Source organism: Xenopus laevis, chromosome 4L (assembly GCF_017654675.1).
Source record: "Xenopus laevis strain J_2021 chromosome 4L, Xenopus_laevis_v10.1, whole genome shotgun sequence".
In the NCBI taxonomy this organism is placed as follows: Eukaryota; Metazoa; Chordata; class Amphibia; order Anura; family Pipidae; genus Xenopus; species Xenopus laevis.
Genome location: NC_054377.1, coordinates 83,314,403 through 83,337,151, shown reverse-complemented (window position 1 = coordinate 83,337,151; position 22,749 = coordinate 83,314,403). Strand labels below are relative to the sequence as shown.

The window sequence follows — 22,749 nt, the reverse complement described above, 5'->3', positions numbered from 1 at the left end:
TAGCTTAGCTGTTTAACATTAAAGCAAAATGATTCTTTACCACAAGAGCTTTGAAAGTTTAGCCTGGCGTTGCGTGTGTGCTCAATACCATTCAACAATCTTTTCGGTACAAAAATGCAATGTGGCCAACCTGTACCCTACATTGAAAAATGGTTTGCATTTTATAAAGCTTTACTACAAGTAAATAGTATATAGCCAGTAGATTGTACCATGTAATAGTAAATGTCATTTTTTCGTTGTATTCCAATTATTTTAGCTTTGATGGCAAGTTCTACCTCCAGAAATGTGGCGCCGCTTATGCCAACCTTTTTATGGGTTGATGGGAAAGACGTCACATTTTTGGAGATTGCAATCCGTTTAGGACGCATTTTATTCGATTTTTTTGGGAAGTTTGGGAAGGAGATAAGGAGTCTTTTTGTGAGTCTTTTGTGGCCTTGTTGATTATTGCAATAGTGCAGTAAAAAGCATTCGCACAAGTATTTCCTTTTTTGATATTGTTTTTACAGCATCTGACAAATCAGTGCAAACTACTCTTTTTTGGAAGGCCATTACACGGAATACTTTATTACATGCAAAAAGTGGCCATCCAGGTTCATGCCTTAGGGGTATCCCAGTGGGGCAATTTATACGGTTACGGTGGATATGCTCTTCATGGGATACTTTTCAGATTCAACCTATGGATTTCTGGGATAGGTTTATTGAACTGTGTTATGATCCACAAGATGTAAAAATTGCTTATGTTAAAGCTGTTGCTATTGATAGACATGAACTACTTTAAGTATAAGAGTTTGGGTTTGCGTTCTTATATTGGGGGCACCCAACAAGGGCTCAAATTGAGAGATTGTACTACCTTTAGTAGAAATGCACATACTATTCGCCGTAGTGTGATGAAACACTGGGATGTGTTGTTACAGTGTTGTCTAGGGTCTTGGATCCAACAATCTTGTTTGTTTTTCGCAAAGGACGTTATATAGCCTCTTGGTTATCAAGGCGTCAATATAGTTCCAGGGGCCAAACAAATGACTAAGCATGGGTGAGATTCAAGGGCACCTATCGGTGTGGCTGAGGCAGATGTAAAGCTTGTTTGGTGATCAAGTCTCTAGCTCTTTTAGTAGAACTCATACGGGTAAGTCTTATAATATTAAGCAGTATTTTAATTGTTTATCAAAAGGAGTGGTCTATTTGGCCACTTGTGAATGTGGGGCCCAATATGTTGTGAAAACCTCCCGAATGCTGGTGTCAGATTTTTGGAAAATATGTCAGCCATAAAAAGAAATTATGTAATCAGCTATAGCAAAACATGTGTGTGATAGACATAACAGTAGGGCTAAGATAATGTTCCAGATTATAGATAAGCAAAGACATAATGTGAGAAAAAGTGATGTGGAGAAAATACTTTTGGAGAGGGAGGTATATTGGATTTATCACCTTAAGGGTAAGGCCACACGAGGAGATTCGGGGAGATTTTGTCGCCGGGCGACTAATCGCCTCGTCTTTTCAGCGACTATCTCCCCGAACTGCCTCAGCGTTTTTCCCCATAGGCTAGAATGAAAAGTCACCTGCACTAATGCACACGCGGCGATGCGTTTTCTATAGTCGCCCGAAGTTGCCTCACTGTGGAGCACTTAACCCGTCCAAGACTTAGTTCATATATATGGACAAATATATCAAAATATCTGAACTTTTTTGTTGATATATACATATATATATTCCACACTCTCAGGACTCTTAAAAGGAAAAAATGTTTATTGTAGAAGTTACAGACTGATGTTTCGGGGCCTTTCTCGAAGTAACAATTCCATGTTAAAACTGAATTTTATACACATGATCAGACGTGGTGTAATCGTCAACATTTAGTGACCAATCAAATCAACTTCCGTGACTTCACATCAGTATTACATAAATGGTTAACTTGTCGAAACCCATTACAGGGAACCAAAAGACTTCTTCTAAATAACAGATTAAAAAACGACCGGATGGAAGATCTTTATTATAACTGCTACAAGACAGGCCGGAGATCGCTATTTGTACAGATGAATTGGCGTTGCGAGAGTAGTTAATAATCCGCAGTCGTGTGTGCCAGCAGCCAGTACATCATAACTATGCGCCACCACATCGATTCTTCAAAGATATTTATCAAATACCAATTCGGCTCGCGGGTGGTGAGTAGACGCCAGTCTGTTGCTAAGAGTGCGATGGCCCCTGAGCGTGGTTTGCGTTTGGTGACCGATAGCCGCAAACCGGATGACAGTAAAAAGTGGCAGGTGGTAGTCGTACAGGTGGTAGTGGGGGCACATACTAAATATTTTATACTAAATATTTTACGCTAAAACCTTTTTTTTAAAAAACTTTGACAATTTTTCATAGACATTTAGCCTCATCACACCCCGAGTTTTTAGTGCCTTGACATATACATCATGAGGATACATCATGAACTATACACAGAAGCTTCATCGAGCTTCACTGCACGAAGTGGTGAAGCATATCTGAACTGACATGGGAACTGTGCATAATATGCTATAGATTTTTTATTTTTTGCTTTTTCACTTTTATACATTTAATATATTTCTATTTATTTATTTATTAATGATTGGTGAGACTTTTGGTGGATAACACTTACATGATTTATTATATGGGTAGCATATATTATATGATTTATTATATGGGTAGTTTACTTGGGTGTTATATGTGGGGGATTTTTTAATTTATTTATTTATATAGGTTTATTAACACTTTCCTTTTAGAACACGTAGTGACTGGGATACACATTACAATATACGGCTTTTTATTAAGCATTATTTGCATATTTATGGCACATTTTAGAGGGTACCACAACAGTAGGAGATCGTAGAGATTAGGATAATCACCCGTGTATGGTTTAAAAGTTCTGAGGTGTATAGAAGAGTGTGCTTCAATAGAATGTGAGGTAATGATCATGTGCGTACATGAAACAGGTGTTACATAGAGTCAGTGAGAGAGGCATTTACATAATTCACTATAATGATGTATGAAAAATATGCTTAGTTTTATGTAGTTAAGGTACAATATGGCCCAGAGATAGATCAAGATGTCCATGATCTATTACATCCTCATGTATCATACACAGAAGCAACATTTAAATTGTTACAATTTTTGTTACAATAATTTTAACAAGTAATGTTGCAACACTGTGGTTTGTTTTTAACTTCGTTTTTAATCTGTTATTTAGAAGTAGTCTTGGTTCCCTGTAATGGGTTTAGACAAGTTAACCATTTATGTAATACTGATGTGCAGTCACAGAAGTTGGCTTGATTGGCAGTCGCTAAATGTTGACGATTACACCACGTCAATCAGACTGTTGTTTTCCCGCCTGATCATGTGTATAAAATTCAGTTTTAACATGGAATTGTTACTTTGAGAAAGGCCTGGGACCAGGCCGAAACATCAGTCTGTAACTTCTACAATAAACATTTTTTCCTTTTAAGAAGTCCTGAGAGTGCCGACCTTATTGCATTTGGATTGGATAAATATGTGGGATACTGCACCCAGGCATGTAAACCTTTTGTCAAAAGTGCTGGCAACATGGAGGTTGTATAATATATATATATATATATATATATATATATATATATATATATATATATATATATATATATATATATATATATATATATATATATAAATATATATATATATTTTTTTTTTATGGATTTTTTATTGTATACTATGTATTGTTACCAACATTTTCAGCTCATTTCTGTTTTCTTTGTTGGAGATATCATAGGGTCTATGTCTCATCACAGTAATGTGTATAGAGGATAAGTCATCTATGGACACTGTAGCAAGAGTTAATGGTTTTTATGGGTGGGTCCTATGTGAGTTTAAATTCCTAAGGGGTGGGCTTGCACACTATACAGCTTTTGAGAAAGTGGCTGGTAGCTACAAAACTTGACAAGCATTTGGTTTTGTATATGTTCCTGAAGTCTCTTTGATTTTAATGAAATCAATAAAGGAATATTTTTAAGATATTGTGTCCCGCTGGTGCACTGTGCTAAAGACATTTTTACCATGTAATAGAACAGCATTCAAAATACTATATATGCAGCTTTTTTATGCATGAGCACAATGCACAACACGATATATGGATTTATTATAACTGTATGCATTTACCTCTTAAAGGGCAGGAAAGGAGTGGTCTAATAAAGTCTGCACTCTGTTTGGGGTAACAGTATATTTTAAAAAAAAAATAAACACTGGCCCCACCTCGGACAATCTCACCAGGAGGGAGCTCCCAATGCAAGCAGCCATGTTGTGCAGCGCGCATGTGCATAATGAGCTTCTGACATCATGCGCATAATGAGCAAGCTGCAGCATTCGCTCATTATAAGCATGCATGTGCCCCATCATGGCTGAGCTTCTGGTGCCTAGCGCTGGGGGGGCAATTACTTTTTTAAAAAAAAATACTGTTATCCCAACCAGATTGGTTTGGTAAAATATTTTTGGCCCACAGGTTCCCTTTACGCGAGGCAGTATAATCATGGTATTGCTGGATCATAACAAAATAAATGGCACTCTTAATAAGTCACTTATTAATCTACACATGCTTCAGCTATTTTCTCTATAATAACACAAAGCTGGCTTTCAAGAAGCTGCATATGCAGTGCCAGCATTCCAGATGCATTCTGTGGTTAAATGCAGAAAAATATTTATTTGTTTGGTTTTTTTTGTATTTTTTTTTAAAGTAGCTTTAAAGCATGGTGCTCCACATTACAGAAGGATCCAATTATACAGACAATCATAGTAGTGATTAGCGGGTAGACAAAAATTCAACCTGTATCCAACCATAACTGGCCTGCACCCAACCTAACCCGGCAAGCCGCTGGTATATATAGACCTGCATGCAACCCTCCCATCTCTAACGTCATGATTAGGCAAAGCAAAGCAGGAGCAAGTCCATGAATACAGGCTGCCAGAGACTGTAGTGGGGTATAGTAAGGTCACTGCTGGATAAAGTTTGGCCTGAACCGCAAATAATGCATGTATTTTGGCCCGAACCTGTGGGTTTCAGGCCAAATTGCACATCACTAAACCATGTCCCACCCAGAGACCCAGAGACATCACAAACCCACTTGCAAACAGCATTACTCATTATTTTGCTCTGCCATAAACCTTAATCTCTTTACTTTATTAAACCAGTCTGGACACTCTCACATCCTTAGTGATTTCTTCTATTCTCCTTAGGGCTCTTCTACATTTACTTTTAACCCCTCCTCTTCGCCACTCCTCTTTAAAATATGAACACATAAATGTGTGGAAGGTACCCTGGCCCAGTGAGTTTTTTTTTCCAGAAAAGGAGCGCCTGTAAGCAATTTTATTCACTTTGGGGCATTTGACAAATTGGCACCCCTGGAGCATGACTTCCTTGTTATTTGAGCTGCACATCCGCAGATCTGCACTTATCTGAACTGAAAGTCAACTAATGTCAAATTCATAACTCTTTCTTGGAACTATTTAATCTGTGATAAATGTTTGAGATACAGGCTTCACTTTTACCATGTGTTAAAGGAAATCTTATTTTCGTCAAGAAGATTACATTTAAAGCAAACATGTTGGCTGTTACACATATTGCTTTCTCAATTTACCCCTAGCCTCACTTTTCAGAAGTTGTCTGAACCATAGTCTATCATCACAGGAAAACAGTATACATACATTATACACACACACAAAGGTACTTGAAATTGCATTTCTTACTTTGTATGAGAAAGCAATGTTGAAATTGATCAATACTTTTAGAATAAGTTACAACAATTAATACAGGTATAGGATCTATTATTAAGAATGCTTGGAATCTGGGGTTTTCTGAATAAGGGATCTTTCTGTAACTTGGACCACCATACCATAATTCTGCTTTTAAAAAAATGTAAACATTAAATAAACCCATAACGATTGTTTTGCCACAAATATGGATTCATGCAGCTTAGTTACTATCAATATCAATAATATTTTGTTATTACCATGTTTAAGGAATCTGAACAAAAGGTGCAGCTAAAATTCAACAGCCAAAGATACTACTTTTAATAGCAGTTTCTGATAACAAATAATTTTAACATATTGTATAGTTGCTTAGAATGACATTATCTTTCATTATGCAAAAATAAAAAAAATATTTTTGGGTGCAGTTTCCCTTTTTTTATTTCGCATAATGTTCACATGAACCATATAAAAGGGTTGGTTCACATTTAAGTTAATTTTTAGTATGTTATAGAATGGCCAATTCTAAGCAACTTTTCAATGAGTCTTCGATGTTACTTTTTAATAGTTTTGGGTTATTTGCCTTCTTCACTCTTTCCAGCTTCCAAACGGCAGTCACTGACTCCATCTAAAAACAAATGCTCTGTAGGGCTACAAATGTATTGTTATTGCTACTTTTTATTACACGTGTCTCTATTCGGGCCCTCTCCTATTCATATTCCAGGCTCTTATTCAAATCAATAAATGGTTGCTAGGGTAATTTGGACCCTAGCAACCAGATTGCTAAAATTGCAAACTGAAGAACTGCTGAATGAAAAGCTAAATAACTCAAAAACCACACATAATAAAAAATGAAAACCAACTGCAAATTGTCTCAGAATATCAGTCCCTACATCATACTAAAAGTTAATCAAAAAGTGAGCAACCCCTTTAAGGGATATTCACTTACAAAAGCATTTTCTCAATATTCTATTTAGTAGGAAGAAGTAATAGATATGGCAATATAAATCTATGTAGACAGGTGTAAAAATGAAGCATACACTAGAGCAGGGATCCCCAACCTTTTAAACCCGTGAGCAACATCGAGAAGTTAAAGGAGTTGGGGAGCAACACTAGCATACAAAATGTTCTTGGGGTTGCCAAATAAGTGCTGTGATTGGCCATTTGGTAGCCCCTTTGTGGATGGTCAACATACATTAAGACTCTGTTTGACAGTACACCTGGTTTTTATACAACCAAAACTTGCCTCCAAGCCTGGAATTCAAAAATAAGCTCCTGCTTTGAGGCCAATGGGACATCCAAGGGGTTGGAGAGCAACATGTCACTCACGAGCTACTGGTTGGGGATCACTGCTCTAGAGCTTTGTGGACATACCATAGGGTAATTTGAAAGGTAGTATTAGAGATAAGCATAGTGGCAGATTTACTAACAGTTTTCCTTTTTTCCTAGGGACAACAACTTTTCCTGCAATCTGCTATTTTTTTTTTCTTTTACTCCTGCATATAAGAAGAAGAAGAAAATCACACAGGGCAAAAAAAAAAAGAAATAACTATTTTACATTGTAATTAAAAGCTAGAACATTTGCTACAATTTACCAGGATATGTGGCTTTAGGCCACCTCTGAGCAGGGCAAACCTGAGCCTAAATTGCTTTTAGTGAAAAAAATATTCACTCCTGAATAAAAATTATAAAAAACAAAAAAAACAAAAGAAAACCTTATAATCCAATTGACTTTTCCTACATAGGAATAACTGAACTTGTGAAAGTAATCAATACAATTTCAGCAGCAAATAAGTGATGAAACCTCAGCAAACACGTGAGTTCTATGTATAAACATCATATGGTGCTGTGTTTAGATGATCCATGCAGGTTATAGAAGCTTGTTAAAGGGTCACACAGCTGAAGTGGGGACAAGTTCTACTCTGAGGGGACAGAAAAGGATTTCCTTAGAGAATACATGAATGATTTCTACTACCTGGTATAAAAACACTGAAAAACAATTCCACAGCCTGCGGCGGTATATTCTAGTATAAAGCCGCAAAATGAAGAATCGCTAGGATGTTAGAAAGCAACAAATGGGGTAAAGGGAGGTTAGTACAGACGTGTAATGTGTCGCCGTCACTTTAAGGAAGGAGTAACTCCCACAGACTTGCTACAATTTGAAGCCTATACTTTCGCGTGTACTTTACGTGTATACAACCCCCTTTCTGTACCTCTGCGTCTCCTTTTTCTGCCATGTCCCCAGAAGTTTCCCCCCACCCCTGCCGTCGGGTCTGGGGGGGCTGATGGGTATTCGCAGCTGGAGTACACAGGTCCTACCCCCCTCTGACCCGGAACAACTTCGTTTTTTCCCCGGAGGTGGCCGAATACTCCGGAAGTGCTCCGTCTGAACGTGGAAGAGTGGGATTTGACGGGGAACGTGAAAATGCAGGTTAGAATAATACAAGTGGAATCGGTTTCGCAAATTTGATGGTGTATCAATGGCCTGTTGTTATCCAATAAAGCAAGCTCTCTCTGCCCGTAAAGTAGGCATGTCGTGCATAGGGTAGTCTCATCTGTAATGCGTTATAGAAATGGGTATTTTAGTCTCTTATTTTTTGGGGAAGGCGATATGGTCCTACAATTCCCTGAATGAAGTCAAGCTGTCAGACTATTTCTTTCTGAGTAGCTTTTGTCTTATTTATAAAACATAAACATATTACGCAGGGCTGTTCAATAGCATACCTCCCAACATTTTGGAAGTAAAAAGAGCGCAGCACGTAGCGCAGCAATTTTTTGACCACACCCCTTTCTGTGGCCACACCCCCTAATTACCGTGTTTGTTTTACAAAATTTGGCAGGTTATGAAAGTTAGAAAATATTTCTCTTTATCTAAACTGTGTTTTTGTGTCTCAAAATTGTTACAAAGTATCTTATTTGCACCTGTTAGTTGTTCTGGGCTCTCTGTTAAAAGCCAATTAAGTGAGAAACTTTGTTTCTTTTTCTGGCTGTTCAGTGCAGAGAAAAGAGGGACTTTCCCGTACCAATGAGGGACTGCGGGTTGAGCTGTCAAAAGAGGGACTGTCCCTCCGAAAAAGGGACAGTTGGGAGGTATGCAATAGAAGGATGGATACTTAAATAAAAAGGGGCACACACATGTTCCATCCGCTTCTCTCCGACTAATGAATATAAATGAGGAGATGAGAAGTGGACGCACTGATATCAGAGCTGAAAGGTGAACAGGGAGCGAGTCAGAGGGATGAGATCTGGGTCCCTGACCTTTTATTCTATGCAACACCATCAGCTGTTATGCTACCATTTGTTTTTTTGTGCTTTAGAGATATACTAGCAGCCCCATATTTGTTACATTGTTACTCCAAACATCCACTGGGACTGGTTGGAAGCAGTCATTTGGTGCCTCTGGATACACATCCCTTGTAACATTCATAAATGCTATTCATTGGCACATTGTCTTTGTCATTCACAATGAGGGGTTTGTATGACAACTCTCTAGTATGTGCCAGCTTCTGAAGGGTGCACTGTGCATGTCATGTAATGCTGTGGGCCACACTGTGCATGTCATAAAAAGATGGGGGCTGAGCTGTGTATGTCGCATCCCATGAAATGCTGGGGGGCTGAGCTGTGTATGTAATGAGATGCTGGGGGCCGAGCGTGCATGCCATAAAATGTTGGGGACCGAGCCGTGCATGCCAATGAATGTTGGGGGCCGAGTCGTGCATGCCATAAAATGTTGGGTGCAGAGCCGTGCATTCCATGAAATGTTAGACACAGAGCCGTGCATGCCATGAAATGTTGGAGTCCGAGCTGTGCATGCCATAAAATGTCGGGTGCAGAGCCGTGCATTCCATGAAATGTTGGCTGCAGAGCTATGCATGCCATGAAATGTTGGAGGCCAAGCCGTGCATGCCATAAAATGTCGGGTGCAGAGCTGTGCATTCCATGAAATGTTGGGGGCTGAGCCATGCATGCCATGAAATGTTGGGGTCGAGCCATGCATGCCATAAAATGTCGGGTGCAGAGCCGTGCATTCCATGAAATGTTGGGCGCAGAGCCGTGCATGCCATGAAATGTTGGAGGCCGAGGCATGCATGCCATAAAATGTCGGGTGCAGAGCTGTGCATTCCATGAAATGTTGGGCGCAGAGCCCTGCGTGCCATGAAATGTTGGAGGCTGAGCCATACATGCCATAAAATCCTGGGGACTGAGCTGTGTATGCTGCATGCCATGAAATGCTGGGGGCCGAGCTGTGCATCCCATGAAATGCTGGGGGCCAAGCCGTGCATGTAATGAGATGCTGGGGGCCAAGCTGTGCATGCAATGAGATGCTGGGGGCTGAGCTGTGAATACCATGAAATGTTGGGGGCCGAGCTATGCATGCCATAAAATGCTGGGGGCTGAGCTATGCATGCCATGAAATGTTGGAGGCCTAGCCGTGCATGCCATGAAATGTTGGGGGCTGAGCCATGCATTCCATGAAATGTTGGGGGCCGAGCCGTGCATGCCATAAAATGTCGGGTCCAGAGCAGTGCATTCCATGAAATGTTGGGCGCAGAGCCGTGCATGCCATGAAATGTTGGAGGCCGAGCCGTGCATGCCATAAAATGCTGGGGGCTGAGCTGTGCATTCCATGAAATGTTGGAGGTCTAGCCGTGCATGACATGAAATGTTGGAGGCCGAGCCATGCATGCTATGAAATGTTGGGTGCAGAGCCGTGCATGCCATGAAATGTTTGGCGCAGAGCCGTGCATACCATGAAATGTTGGTGGCAGAGCCGTGCATGCCATAAAATGTTGGGCACAGAGCCGTGCATGCCATGAAATGTTTGGAGGCCGAGCCGTGCATGCCATGAAATGTTGGTGGCCAAGCCGTGCATGCCATAAAATTTTGGGCGCAGAACTGTTTATGCCATGAAATGTTGGGGGCCGAGCTGTGCCTGTCATGAAATGTTGGGGACTGAGCTGTGCCTGTAATGAAATGTTGGGGGTTGAGCTGTGCCTGTCATGAAATGCTTAGGGCAGTGTTCTGTGCTGTGTCTGGAATGAAATGCTGGGGGCCACTATGTGCCTGTTATGAAATGCTGGGGGCTCATCTGTGTCTGTCATAATATGCTAGGGGCTACGCTGTGACAGTCATGAAATGCTGGGAGATCAAGGAATGTGTGTGTCCTGCCACCATGTCCAGACATGCTTTGTCCAAGGAGCTGTCTTCATGGCTGTTTGTTTGTTTGGGGACCAGCAGTGGTCCAAATTCCTGTTGTGGAATGTGCAAGGTGTCCGATCACTTAACAGAAACGTAGGATCCTTTTATATTTGTTCTTTTATTTGCAAAGGATGCACCAAATCAATAATAAAAGTTTCAGTTCAATAGCAAACTGAATCTGAACCCAAAAATGAAGGAAAAATATGATTAAATTCTATTTAAAAAATCACATCTTTGAACAATATATTGTTACATGTAGTTGTCCATGTCGCATGGCTTTAAGATTTAGCTCTGTTTTGGCAGGAGAGTTAGGTTTAATTCTAATGTGTATCCATCAACAGTTCTGGGATCTGTCCCAATCTCAAATGTTGGATTGGGTACATTCCTGTATGAATTAGAACCATAAGGAGTAAGTGGCAGTGTGGAAGTGAGAATGCTTAGCACAACAGAGAAACGGCTGTTCAATAATGGTATTTTATTTTTCTGTTTTGACCACCCACACATCTGTAGTTGATGTTTAAAAACACCTGTTATCCAGAATGCTTGGGGCCTGGGGTTTTCTGGATAATGGATTTTTCTGTCATTTGAATTGCCATAGATTGTCTACTAGAAAATCACTTAAACATTAAATAAGACCAAAAGGCTGGTTTTGCTTCCAATAAGGATTAACTGTATCTTAGCTGGGATCATGTACAAGCTATTGTTTTATTACAAAGAAAAAGGAAATCATTTTTAAAAATCTGGGTTATTTGGATAAAATGGATGGCCATTCCATAATTTGGCTCTTTCTGGACAACCGGTTTCCAGATAATGGATCTGGACTAGGATTTCTCTGATCTAACAAACTGGCCAATGCTTTGGAATTCCCTGCTATAAAGAAGCACAACTGATGCACTGTCTGCTATACTGGCTGTGTAGCTCTACCACAGTTTTATCGGTCTAAAACAGCTGTGGGTGACAGAACTTGCATATGTAATGAAAAAATAATTCCATGACAGAAGGTATGCTTTATGTTAGGCTTCTCTAAGACTTATATCAAACCTGAATTCAAATTTTGCTTTTCCTACAGAGAGAAGAGAAGCAGCTTGAGGCTTGCCTGGATGCCCTTATATCTCAAGTTTCTGACATCAAGAACTCTTTGGTTGGCTTTATACATAAACTTGAAAATGAGTTTGACCGCCTGACATGGTGCGTTAAAGCAGATATTATTATTTAACACATTTAGCTATGCTGACTATTTCTATGGATTAAAGAAACAGTTCTGTGTGAAAATAAAAACTGGATAATAACATAACCCTTGGGAGGCCACATGGGACATAACTGTTCAGTGAGTTTGCAATTGATCCTTAGCATACAGCTCAGATTCAAAAGCAAACAGTGGCCCCCCCTTAAGTCACTGATTGGTTACTGCCTGGTAACCAATCAATTGAAACCAAGAGCTGCAAAGCAAGAAGCAGTGTTCTGGTTATTATGTTACACATCCAGTCACTCCAGCTTTTATAGATTACATTTTTGGCTAACTAACTATATTAGAAACATTTTTGATTTTCGCGCAGTCAATTTATTTACTCCTTTTTTTTATGCTGAACAATTCCTTTAAAGGAGAGGTTCACCTTAATAATAACATTTGAGGTGGCACATGAGATATTTTAAATACTCCCAACTGCACAGCAGACATTTTGCAAGAGGCTGTTATTAGTGCTTTATCTGGCAATGGGAACAGGACTCTTGTGTATTAAAGGCTTTTTGCCAATTTTAATGAGACTGTGGTTGTGATGATGCTCACTCCATCTCTCCATCATGAATAATTCATGTAATCTAGATTTACAGCTTCTGTGTTGTGATTGATTGGGGTAACACACCCACAGAAGAAGGTCAAATTGTAGGTTTAATAAAATCAGACCAGAAACGCAGTTGTGAATGTCTGGAAACTATAAAAAGTAAATTTTTAGGTGAATGTGCCACATTTGAGTGTTAAACTTTTGAGTGTTTCGGGGAGGACAGTCCACTGTCTGAATTTATGATGAACACACAGTAAAATTAGCCACCATAAATCTTTGTGTATGTTTAGTAAACGGAAACATAATCTGCTGAGGTACCAATCAGGAATTTGACAGCCAGTGCTGCATATGTTTCTGAAGGGATATTCTATCTTTGGGCTTCTTTCTGCTGAAGCAATATGATTCAATGATTCAATACAAGCAGTTATAATTGTTGCCACAAATGGATCACAGGGCCATCTTGTTATATAAGCAACAGAAAAAAATTTTTTTAGTCTTATTTTTTATGTTTGTTCCTACTAAAACAGGAACTGCACATTTCCTTTGATTCAGCATGTGTGCTTATGCTGCCATTAGAAAGCTAATTTCAATTCTCTACATCTAATGCAGAAAATATAATAACTGTAAAATTCTAAACTCAGTCATTAAAGGAGAAGGAAAGTCCTTTTATACTTAGGGGTGCCAAAAGTTAGGCACCCCTAAGTGATCACATTTACTTACCTGACACTCCGGACCGGTGCTCCTATCAGGAGAAAACTGCACCGGCCCGGGATTCTTCCAGTGAGCACCACGTATCGATCGTCTTCCGGCTTCTTCTTTCTTCTCGCAGCTGTGCATGCACAGTAGAGTGAAAAGCTGAACTTAAACGAAAAAGCCTGCTATTTAGTTCTACTGCGCATGTGTCTGCCCCAGGAAATTCGAAAGAAGCAGGAAAACTATCGCTCTGTGGTGCACGCTAAAATAACTCCGGGCAGTTTTCTCCTGAAAGGTGCACTGGCCCGGGGTGTCAGGTAAGTAAATGCGATCACTAAGGGGGGTGCCTAATTTTTGGCACCCCCAAGTAAAAACTACTTTCTTTTTCCTTTAATGTAGGATTGGTATGGGCAGAATTGTTTGTTGTTTCAGCCTCTGACAAGTATATCTTTCCAGGCCCTCTGTACTAGATAGCTTTGCACTGCTGTCTGGGCAACTGAACACACTGAACAAAGTGCTTAAAAATGAGAAGACTCCTCTTCTAAGAAACCAGGTCATCATTCCACTTCTTTTGTCTCCTGACAGAGATGAGGAGATCATGGTAAGTTTAAGAAATACTGGTTTTGATGACAAATATTGTACAAACTTTGACTCTGTTATTCCCTTCTCTGCCTACAGCGTCTGACAGAGGGTAGAGTTCCAGTGTTTAGCCATGAAGTGGTACCAGATCACCTGAGGACAAAACCAGACCCTGACGTGGAAGAGCTAGAAAAACAGCTAAGTGCTGAAGCAGCCCGTATCACCACTGAGGCTGCACAGGTATACTTCCCGTCCAAACATTTTTTTTAAATTTGTTATTGCTACATTGTCAAGATGGCTGATTTGGTTTTATTTTCCCCAGAAACAAGTTCAAAGTATGAACAAGATGTGTTCCAATCTGTTGGATAAAATTAGCAAAGAAGAGAGAGAATCTGAACTTGGAAGTAAGTATTTGGTTTGGGCTAATGACTGCTATGAGAGTGCTATGAGACTGCTTACTGTGCAATACCAGACAATTATTCGTATAAAAAGTGCTTCTGCGGTAAACCTATATTCATAAGAAATGTAAATTATCTACCAGTATCTAAGGTACTCTATACTAGCTCATTTTATAAAGCCAGTGCCTGCCCTTCTGGTTAGTATCAGACATTCTGCAGTGGTGCTGATGTGCCCTGGCTCACTCATTATGTGAATGTTTTTGCCCCAACATCCATGAAATCAACGAGAGCTCCCTTCTGGTGCAGGGAGCATAACACTTGCTAAGGTATTTTTCTTGAAGAAATATTATTGTCTCCCCTAACCGGAGTGCTAGCTGTGTTAGGCCACACCTCAGGTTGGAAAATCAATTTCTCTGTCGTCTAAGAGGGACACTGGGTTAAGCTCCACCCTCCAGAAGGCAGGACACTTGAATTTGAATTAAGGGGCATGCCAGAGGGTCTGGCTTACCCCCACATCAACCAACCTATTCAGTTTTTAAGTGTCCTGCTTCGTAGGAGGATGGACAATTCTCCAGTAGAAGATAAGAAGACAAAAAAGGGGGTCCCCCAGGAACAGGGGTCCCTGTATCCAGCTGGGGGGAGCCCTCCTTCGTGGGAAGCCTTACCGGGTCATTCCTAGCCACATAGGCTATATTGACCACCCACTGACTTCTGCACCCGGTTCCGGACTGCAGATGCCTTGCACGGTAAGCAGAGAAGCAAGGGGTCATTACACTCTTCCTTCACATGCTGGTAATCCCCCCCCGACACCCCCCTCCACGGGAGAGCTGCCCTAGCTACATCCTATCCTCAGTGCCTGCCTACTCTTTTTCTCCCTTCCAGTGTCTTCTAAGCTCACCTGGGGCCTTCCCCTTCTCCTTGCCTTTCTTCTCGGCGGCGTCCAAGTACCCACGGTGTTTAGGACCCAGGGGGAACAGGCACGTCCGCATCGCGTTGGTCCTGAGCACTTCTGGCGCCTCTTCTGGTTCGAGCCATTTGCGTATGCGTTCCAGGCGCCATTTTGAAACGCGCGATTCAGCATTCAGAGCACACAGACACAGCAGCTGCACAATCGGCGGGCTCCCGCTTTCTCAGAGGGCACTGGAGGCACCTGCATTCATCCTCAGGGAGACAGGAGACTTAGGCAGGCACAGGCTAATTATTAAATAAATAAATAAGCAGCAGCGCCCAGGGCAAGGCAAAAATTCTTGTGCCCACCTCTTCAGCCGGTACCTCAGAGCACATGGCAGAAGGTAAGTCGGGGCCTATTCTCCAGGGCAGGGGGGAGAGCCCTAACACCAGCAACGGCACAAGTCACATACTTCATGTGTACCAATTGCCAGTCCAAAATTCCAGGGGGTCAGACTGAGCTGCTTTGCAGAACATGGTCTAAGAGTCATGTAGTGGCAGCCATGCCAGGGAATATCCCCGCTCCCACTGCTACCCAGGCTGCTTCTGACCAGGAGGACGCTATACCAGATGGTGTCGCAGGTACTTCTTCAGACCCACCTGCTCCCCTTTGGGACATTCAACTCTCCCAGTCTCTGGCTTCCCTACAGAGTTTGCCCTCCATAGCGGACAACCTGGGAAAAGCACTAGCCAAGCTTGGTCAGAAACCCAGCACCAAGCGCAAAAGACCTGATATCGCAAGAGGGGATGCTATAATCCATACCCCATCTGACGTCTCATCAGCCGCAGCAAACTCTTTTCAATTGGAAGGTGAGCTTCCACCACCCGAGGGGTCCTCGGAGGAAGAGGACGATAACGAGGATACTAAAGGATGATATTGATGATATCATCAGGGGAGTTTTGGATGTTCTAAAAATCTCCCATTGAGCTGACCAAGCACAAACAGCAGGTTTGTTTAAAAGACAACACAAGTCCTCGACTTTTTTTCCTTCACATGAACAACTATTCAGCATCATACAGTAGGAATGGAATTTTGCGGAAAAGAAATTCTACGCTACTTGAAAGTTTTCAAAGTCCTATCCCTTTTCCAAAGGATTGGTAGATAAGTGGTCACTGCCTCCATCAGTCATTGCCCCAGTTTCCAGGCTGACCAAGGCCACAACACTGCCATTCACTGATGCAGCAGAGTTCAAGGATCCCTCCGATAGACGGCTTGAAGGTTTTCCTAAGGGCGTTCTACTCATCGGCTGGGTCCTCCCTGCGTCCCATTGTGGCCTCCACCTGGGTAGCCAGGGCCATTCAAGCTTGGTCTGAATCCCTTATCAAGGACATACAAGAGGGAGTGCCGAGGTCTGAATTGTTAGCTTCAAGCAATAGCAGAGGCCTCGGTTTATCTGTGTGACGCCAACCTCGACACTACACAGATTACTGCTCGCATTATCGGTATCGGCCTGTAAAACACTATGGCTCAAGTACTGGACGGCCAACCTCAGCTCAAAGAAGTCACTTACTTCCCTACCCTTCAAAGGGCAGCGGCTCTTTGGTGAGGAGTTGGAGAAAATTATCTCCCAGGCAACATGGGGAAAGAGCACCTTCCGCAACATAAGAGCAGAGTGACCTCATTGAACAGACGAGGAAAAATTTTTTGGGGCCAAAGTGGTCGGTACACAAGACGCAGTAGTCCTCCCCAACGTTCTCCCTTTTGAGCCAAACCAGGTGACAAAGGACGCCCGGCATGGAAGACCAGCAAGTTTCACAACAAACCATCAACCGATAAGTCTACCTCAGGTTGACGGGGCACACCCTCCGGAGTCGCGACAGCCTACAGGGGGCAGGATGCTAAGATTCCGGGATGTGTGGAAACGACATTCGTCAGATACCTGGGTCGACGAAATCGTCTCAGAGGGCTACCACTTGGACTTTTCTTCTCAGCCCCCCAGAAAATTCCTCATGTCCAGAGTTCCCGACAGTCCCACCAAAGCTCATTCCTAGACTGCATCTCCAAGATGGAGCAAAACGGAGTGATAGTACCAGTTCCCCCGTCAGAGACATTCTCCGGTTTCTACTCCAATCTATTCCTGGTACCCAAGAGAGACGGGTCATTCCGACCAGTCCTAGACTTAAAATTCCTCAACAAGCACATACCGTCAATGCGGTTCAAGACGGTCAGTTATTCGGGGAATGGAACCCGGACAGCTTATGATGTCACTAGATATCAAGGATGCGTATCTTCACATACTGATATGGCCGCCTCATCATTGATTTCTGAGATTCACTTTCAGGAACCATCACTTCCAGTTTGTGGATCTCCCCATCAGGCTGTCGTTGGCACCCAGAGTGTTCACCAAACTGATGTCAGTGACAGCAGTGTCCTTACGTCTTCAGGGTACCTCGGTGACACCATACTTGGACGACTTTCTGCTGAAGGCCAGGACAGCAGAAAGGGGCACAGAGGATCTCCACAAAGCGATAACATTGCAGCAGAGTTTCGGTTGGACGATCAACTGGGACAAGTCCAGTCTACTGGCCAGCAACCAGATGACATTTTTGGGTCTAGACTTCAACACCCTGATGCAGCGGGTGAGTCTTCCACAAGACAAGCAGAATAAGCTAAGGAACCAAGTCAACTTGTTGGTCTCCTCCCAGCGGCCGATGATTCATCTAGCCATGAGAGTCTTAGGATCGATGGTCTCATCGATAGATGCGGTGCCTTTCACCCAGATACATCTGCGTCCTCTTCAGGCCAACATCCTTTCGACCTGGAAAGGGGGATCCCTGTCACAAAGATTCTTCCTCTCCCAGCCCACGAGGGAGTCTCTCCGATGGTGGCTGCAAATCGACACTCTGTCATGGGGACAATCTTGGGCGACCTCAGATTGGACTGTGATAACGACAGATGCCAGCCTCCTTGGCTGGGGACAACATGGAACAATCTGTCATTACAGGGACCATGGTCCTCACCCGAGACCAAGCTTCCCATAAACATCCTAGAACTCTGAGCCTTGAGATTGGCCCAAGGACTTCAGTCAAAAGCAGTTCAAGTTCAGAGCGACAACGATACCACGATAGCCTACATAAACAGACAAGGAGGTACCCACAGCAAGGCAGCACTAGCGGAGGCCCAACAGATCCTATCCTGGGCAGAGCTCAACTCAGTGAGACTATCAGCCATTCACATTCTAGGAGTGGAAAACATAAAGACGAATTTCCTCAGTCAAAATCAAATCGATCCCGGAGAATGGGAGCTTCATCCGGAGGTGTTTGCGGAACTGTCGGCACATAGGGGAGAGCCTCAGATAGATCTCATGGCGTCCAGAACCAATCGCAAGGTGACAAGATTCTTCACCCGGTCACGCTGGCTGTGGGAGTGGATGCCATGACTCAGACTTGGAGCTTCAACCTAGCTTATGTCTTTCCTCTGCTTCCCATGTTGCCACGGGTTCTGAAGAAGATCAAACAGTCACACTCCATGGTGATCGTAATTGCTCCTTATTGGCCCAGAAGAACTGGTTCTCAGATCTACAAGAGTTATCCATAGGGCAACCAGTCCGCCTGACGCCCAGGGCAGATCTTCTTCTGCAGGGGCCCATGGTTCATCACAATCCGGGCCTATTTGCTTTGACGGGATGGCTGTTGAAGCAGACATCTGGAGACGGCAAGGCATAAATGAAGAAGTCATTGTCACGATGTTGAAATCGCGCAAGCTCACGTCATCCAAATCATATCACAGGGTTTGGCATAGCTACTGGACTTGGTGTGAAGAAGCAAATCTTCCCTTCCTTGAGTGCAACGTACCAAGAATTCTGTCCTTCCTTCAACGGGGCATTCAGTTGGGTCTAAAGCTGAGTTCATTGAAGGTACAGGTCTCAGCAGTGTCTATGCTTTTTCAATCTCGACTGGCGCTCGACAATTCTGTTCGGACTCTTATTCAGGGCGTAGCACATGTTGCACCACCGTTTCACCCTCTGATCCCAGGATGGGATCTCAACATAGTACCGGATTCTCTTCTCGATCCTCTGTTTGAACCATTTGGAACAGTATCAGAAAAATGGCTTACCTGGAAGGTAGTCTTTCTTATGGCTATTTCATCGGCCAGAAGAGTTTCAGAGCTAAGTGCCTTGTCGTGCGATCCGGCCTTCTTAGTGTTCCACAAAGACAAGGCAGTGTTACGTACAGTACCATCCTCTCTGCCTAAGGTGGTTTCGGCATTCCATATAAATCAGGAAATTGTGTTTCCATCGTTGTGTCCAGAACCAAAGAATGCTAAGGAAATACGACTCCACAGTCTGGTAGCTAGAGAAGTCCAAACCCTACCGAAAATCTCAAAGGCTGTTCGTAGTTCCCTCCGGTCCACAGAGAGGCATGGCAGCATCTAAGGCTTCCATTGCATGATGGATTAAGGAGACCGTCCATCAGGCCTACATCTACAAGGGAAGATCTCCACCAGAAGGCATTCGAGCACACTCCACAAGATCCGTGGGACCTTCCTGGGCATGGCGCAACTCTGCCTCTCTAGAGCAGATCTGCAGAGTGGCTACCTGGTCGTCCGTTCATACTTTTACCAAATTCTACCATTTGGACACGTTTTCATCTTCAGAGGCCTCTTTTGGCCGCAAGGTGTTGCACTCCGTTGTGCAATAATGTGTCAAAAATCTCCTTGTGCCCACCCGTTGTTATTGGGGCTGCTTTGTTAAGTCCCCTGTGTCCCCCTTAGATGACAGAGAAAACAGGATTTTTGATACTCACCGTTAAATCCTTTTCTCTGTAGTCAATAGGGGGATACAGGGCTTCCAGCCTTTTTTTACAAAAAAATCCCCCTGAATCACCTGTTCTGCAAGTTATGTTTTGATTAATCTGATTATATGACTCTGTTCAGCAGTCTCTTTGGTACAAACTGAATAGGTTGGTTGATGTGGGGGTAAGCCAGACCCTCTGGCACGCCCCTTAATTCATATTCAAGTGTCTTGCCTCCTGGAGGGTGGAGCTTAACCCAGTGTCCCTGTGTCCCCCTATTGACTACAGAGAAAAGGATTTAACGGTGAGTATCAAAAATCCTGTTTTTGGTAGTTACCGGTACCTTTAACTTTTCTAGGCGCTCCTCCTTCCCAACCCTCTCCAATGAACTGACCTGACCAAACGCTACTGCCACATTTGATGTATATGCTTATGTGGCCTCCTTCTCCACCCCTTCCATAATACTAGCTAGAGGCAAGCAGGTTGGGTTCTGGTTTTAAGGAATCATGGCGGACTGGGTTGGGTTTGTGTTAAGAGAGGACAGGTTAGGGTCAGCACAGGTCAACAGTTTGCCAACCCAGGCATCACTAATGCATAACATATGAAAATGAGTGTGTTAAATATCCGAAACCGAGATTAGGTTCAGGATTCAGAATTTTTTAGCAGGATTCAGTGTCTGGCTGAAACAAATCCAAATCCTTAAAATCATGTGACTTTTCATCACACAAAAAAGGAAATTGTTTTTCTGGGGTTTTTTTCCACTAACTGTGCACATGGTTCTTTTTAACCCCTTCTTGCCTGAATTTGCATATGCAAATTAGGATTTGATTTGGGTTTAAACCAAATTCTCCATAAATGATTTAGGATTTAAAATAGTGGCTTTGGTGCATCCATAATGGTTGACTTTTTACACTTGACTTGTCTCAAGTTTCTAGACTGGGGCATATTTTGCACTGTTTGTTTCATCCTCTTTCCTTTTTTACACCTTCATTGACCACAAATGTGATGTAATGTAAGTCCATTGAAAAAAAGCAAAAGAAAGAAATTGAAAGGAAACACAAATTGCATTTTGTTTAGAGTTTAGGACAGCAGAACAATGCTGTACAAAGGAAAGTGCTTACAAAAATGGTGCAGATAATAAATGATTATGGGAGACAATGGTATGGGAGAAAAAGGTGGAAAAAATATATAACAATGAAGGCCATATAGTGGGACAACAAAGCGATATTAAGTGGAAAAACAACTGAGGAGAGAAGGAAAAGGTAAAAAAGGAGAAACATGACTGTTGCAGAAAAGATGCTGTAAGGGGTGATGGAATGATCGGCAGAGGCAGTCTTCTGTATGCTATTGATGTTACTTTGACAAAATGAATTATGTTAAATCAGTTGTGCTAATGAGATAGAAACCAAAAAAATATATTTTTATTACTCAAAATTATTGTTTTTTTAATTATAGTATTTTAAAGCCACAGATGCCAGACTTATGATCAAATAATCACTGTAGTAAACCTAATGCGTTGGTTTATTGTTTGTTTGTTTTTTTACGGTGCTGCAAAATGTACAGTAGAAAAACGTATTTTAGAATTATATTTTCGATAAGCTATAAAAGCCTCTGGTCTCCTATCTGTTCACATTTCCTTACACTTGTACTTGTGTAATCTCTTATTCTAGGTTTAAGACAGAACAAGCAAACATTTAACCCTACTGACACAAATGCACTTGTAGCTGCTGTGGCATTTGGAAAAGGACTTTCAAATCGTCGACCACCAGGACAAGGTGGCCCTATTGCTCCAGGACAGACGGGAGCAAGTGGCATGCTTCCAAGTGCTGCAGGCATGCAACAGGTTCCAATGTCATTGCAATCAAACCAACAGCAGCAACACATGGCTGGAGTATCAATGTCACAGGGCAACCAGCCAGGTAGGTGCTATTTACATGGTCTCCTTACTTCTTTCTGTATGCATCCTTTTTAAACTGACCACATTTCTTTATATATAAAATCTTTTCATATCATCCAACAGGTAAGATGCCTAGCAGCATTAAAACCAACATCAAATCTGCGTCAATGCACCCATATCAGCGATGAAAACTTATAATACAAAACTTGTTCTGACGGAACACTTAAAGGAGTTATGAGACTAAAAGGAAATATCGCCTACTATAGTTGTTTGTCATTGGCTACATTTTGCAATCTTTATGTTTCACTTGTCCATCCTGTGTGGACTGGACAGTATTCAGAACTGTTGGATATTATGTATTATAGCAAAAAGGGAAAAGTCACTCCTGTTTTTGTAAAATGACACTTATTTTTTTTTTTTATGTGGAATTTTTATTTAAGTACACAGGAGTAACTTTTGCATAATTTTTTCTGGTATTCTGCATGCAATGTTATTGTAAAATAAAATATTTTTATAAAGTGAGCAGATATTGGGTATTTCTATACAAATACAGTAAGGGGATCCTTGGTGGAATTGTAAACTAACAGTAAGCTCAAAATAAAAAAAAAAATACATTAATCAAAGATATGTAAAAACATTTTTTGACAGAGTTTTGAAACCTTCTGTGTGGTGCCTGCATGGAGAAATACGTTTTCTAATATTTTTGGTTTTGTCATCTCTTTGTGAATGTAAATGTAGCTATTTTTATTAAAAGACCTTTACGACACATGGGTATTTGAAGCATTTGAAG

General features: G+C 42.0%; 2 protein-coding genes across 7 annotated transcripts in view; one reads left to right on the top strand and one right to left on the bottom strand.

Moving 5' to 3' along the window:
• The window catches only part of c1orf84.L (chromosome 1 open reading frame 84 L homeolog), a 112,739-nt gene extending 104,655 nt beyond the window's left edge, over positions 1-8,084 (bottom strand). For all 6 annotated transcript variants that reach the window (XM_018258299.2, XM_018258304.2, XM_018258300.2 and 3 more), the window contains exon 1: positions 7,944-8,084. In XM_018258299.2, coding sequence (XP_018113788.1) covers positions 7,944-7,967 — 24 coding nt within the window. In that variant the 5' untranslated portion in view covers positions 7,968-8,084. The remainder of the gene's footprint in view (positions 1-7,943) is intronic.
• A 34-nt stretch (positions 8,085-8,118) lies between these two features.
• med8.L (mediator complex subunit 8 L homeolog) lies at positions 8,119-22,479 on the top strand (the record flags this gene model as incomplete). The annotated part of the gene is given in 7 exon segments (NM_001095464.1): positions 8,119-8,161; positions 11,999-12,117; positions 13,860-14,004; positions 14,082-14,222; positions 14,305-14,386; positions 21,733-21,981; positions 22,083-22,479. Coding segments are annotated over 7 exon segments (807 nt in total). The 3' UTR covers positions 22,148-22,479.
• Positions 22,480-22,749: the final 270 nt, after the last annotated feature.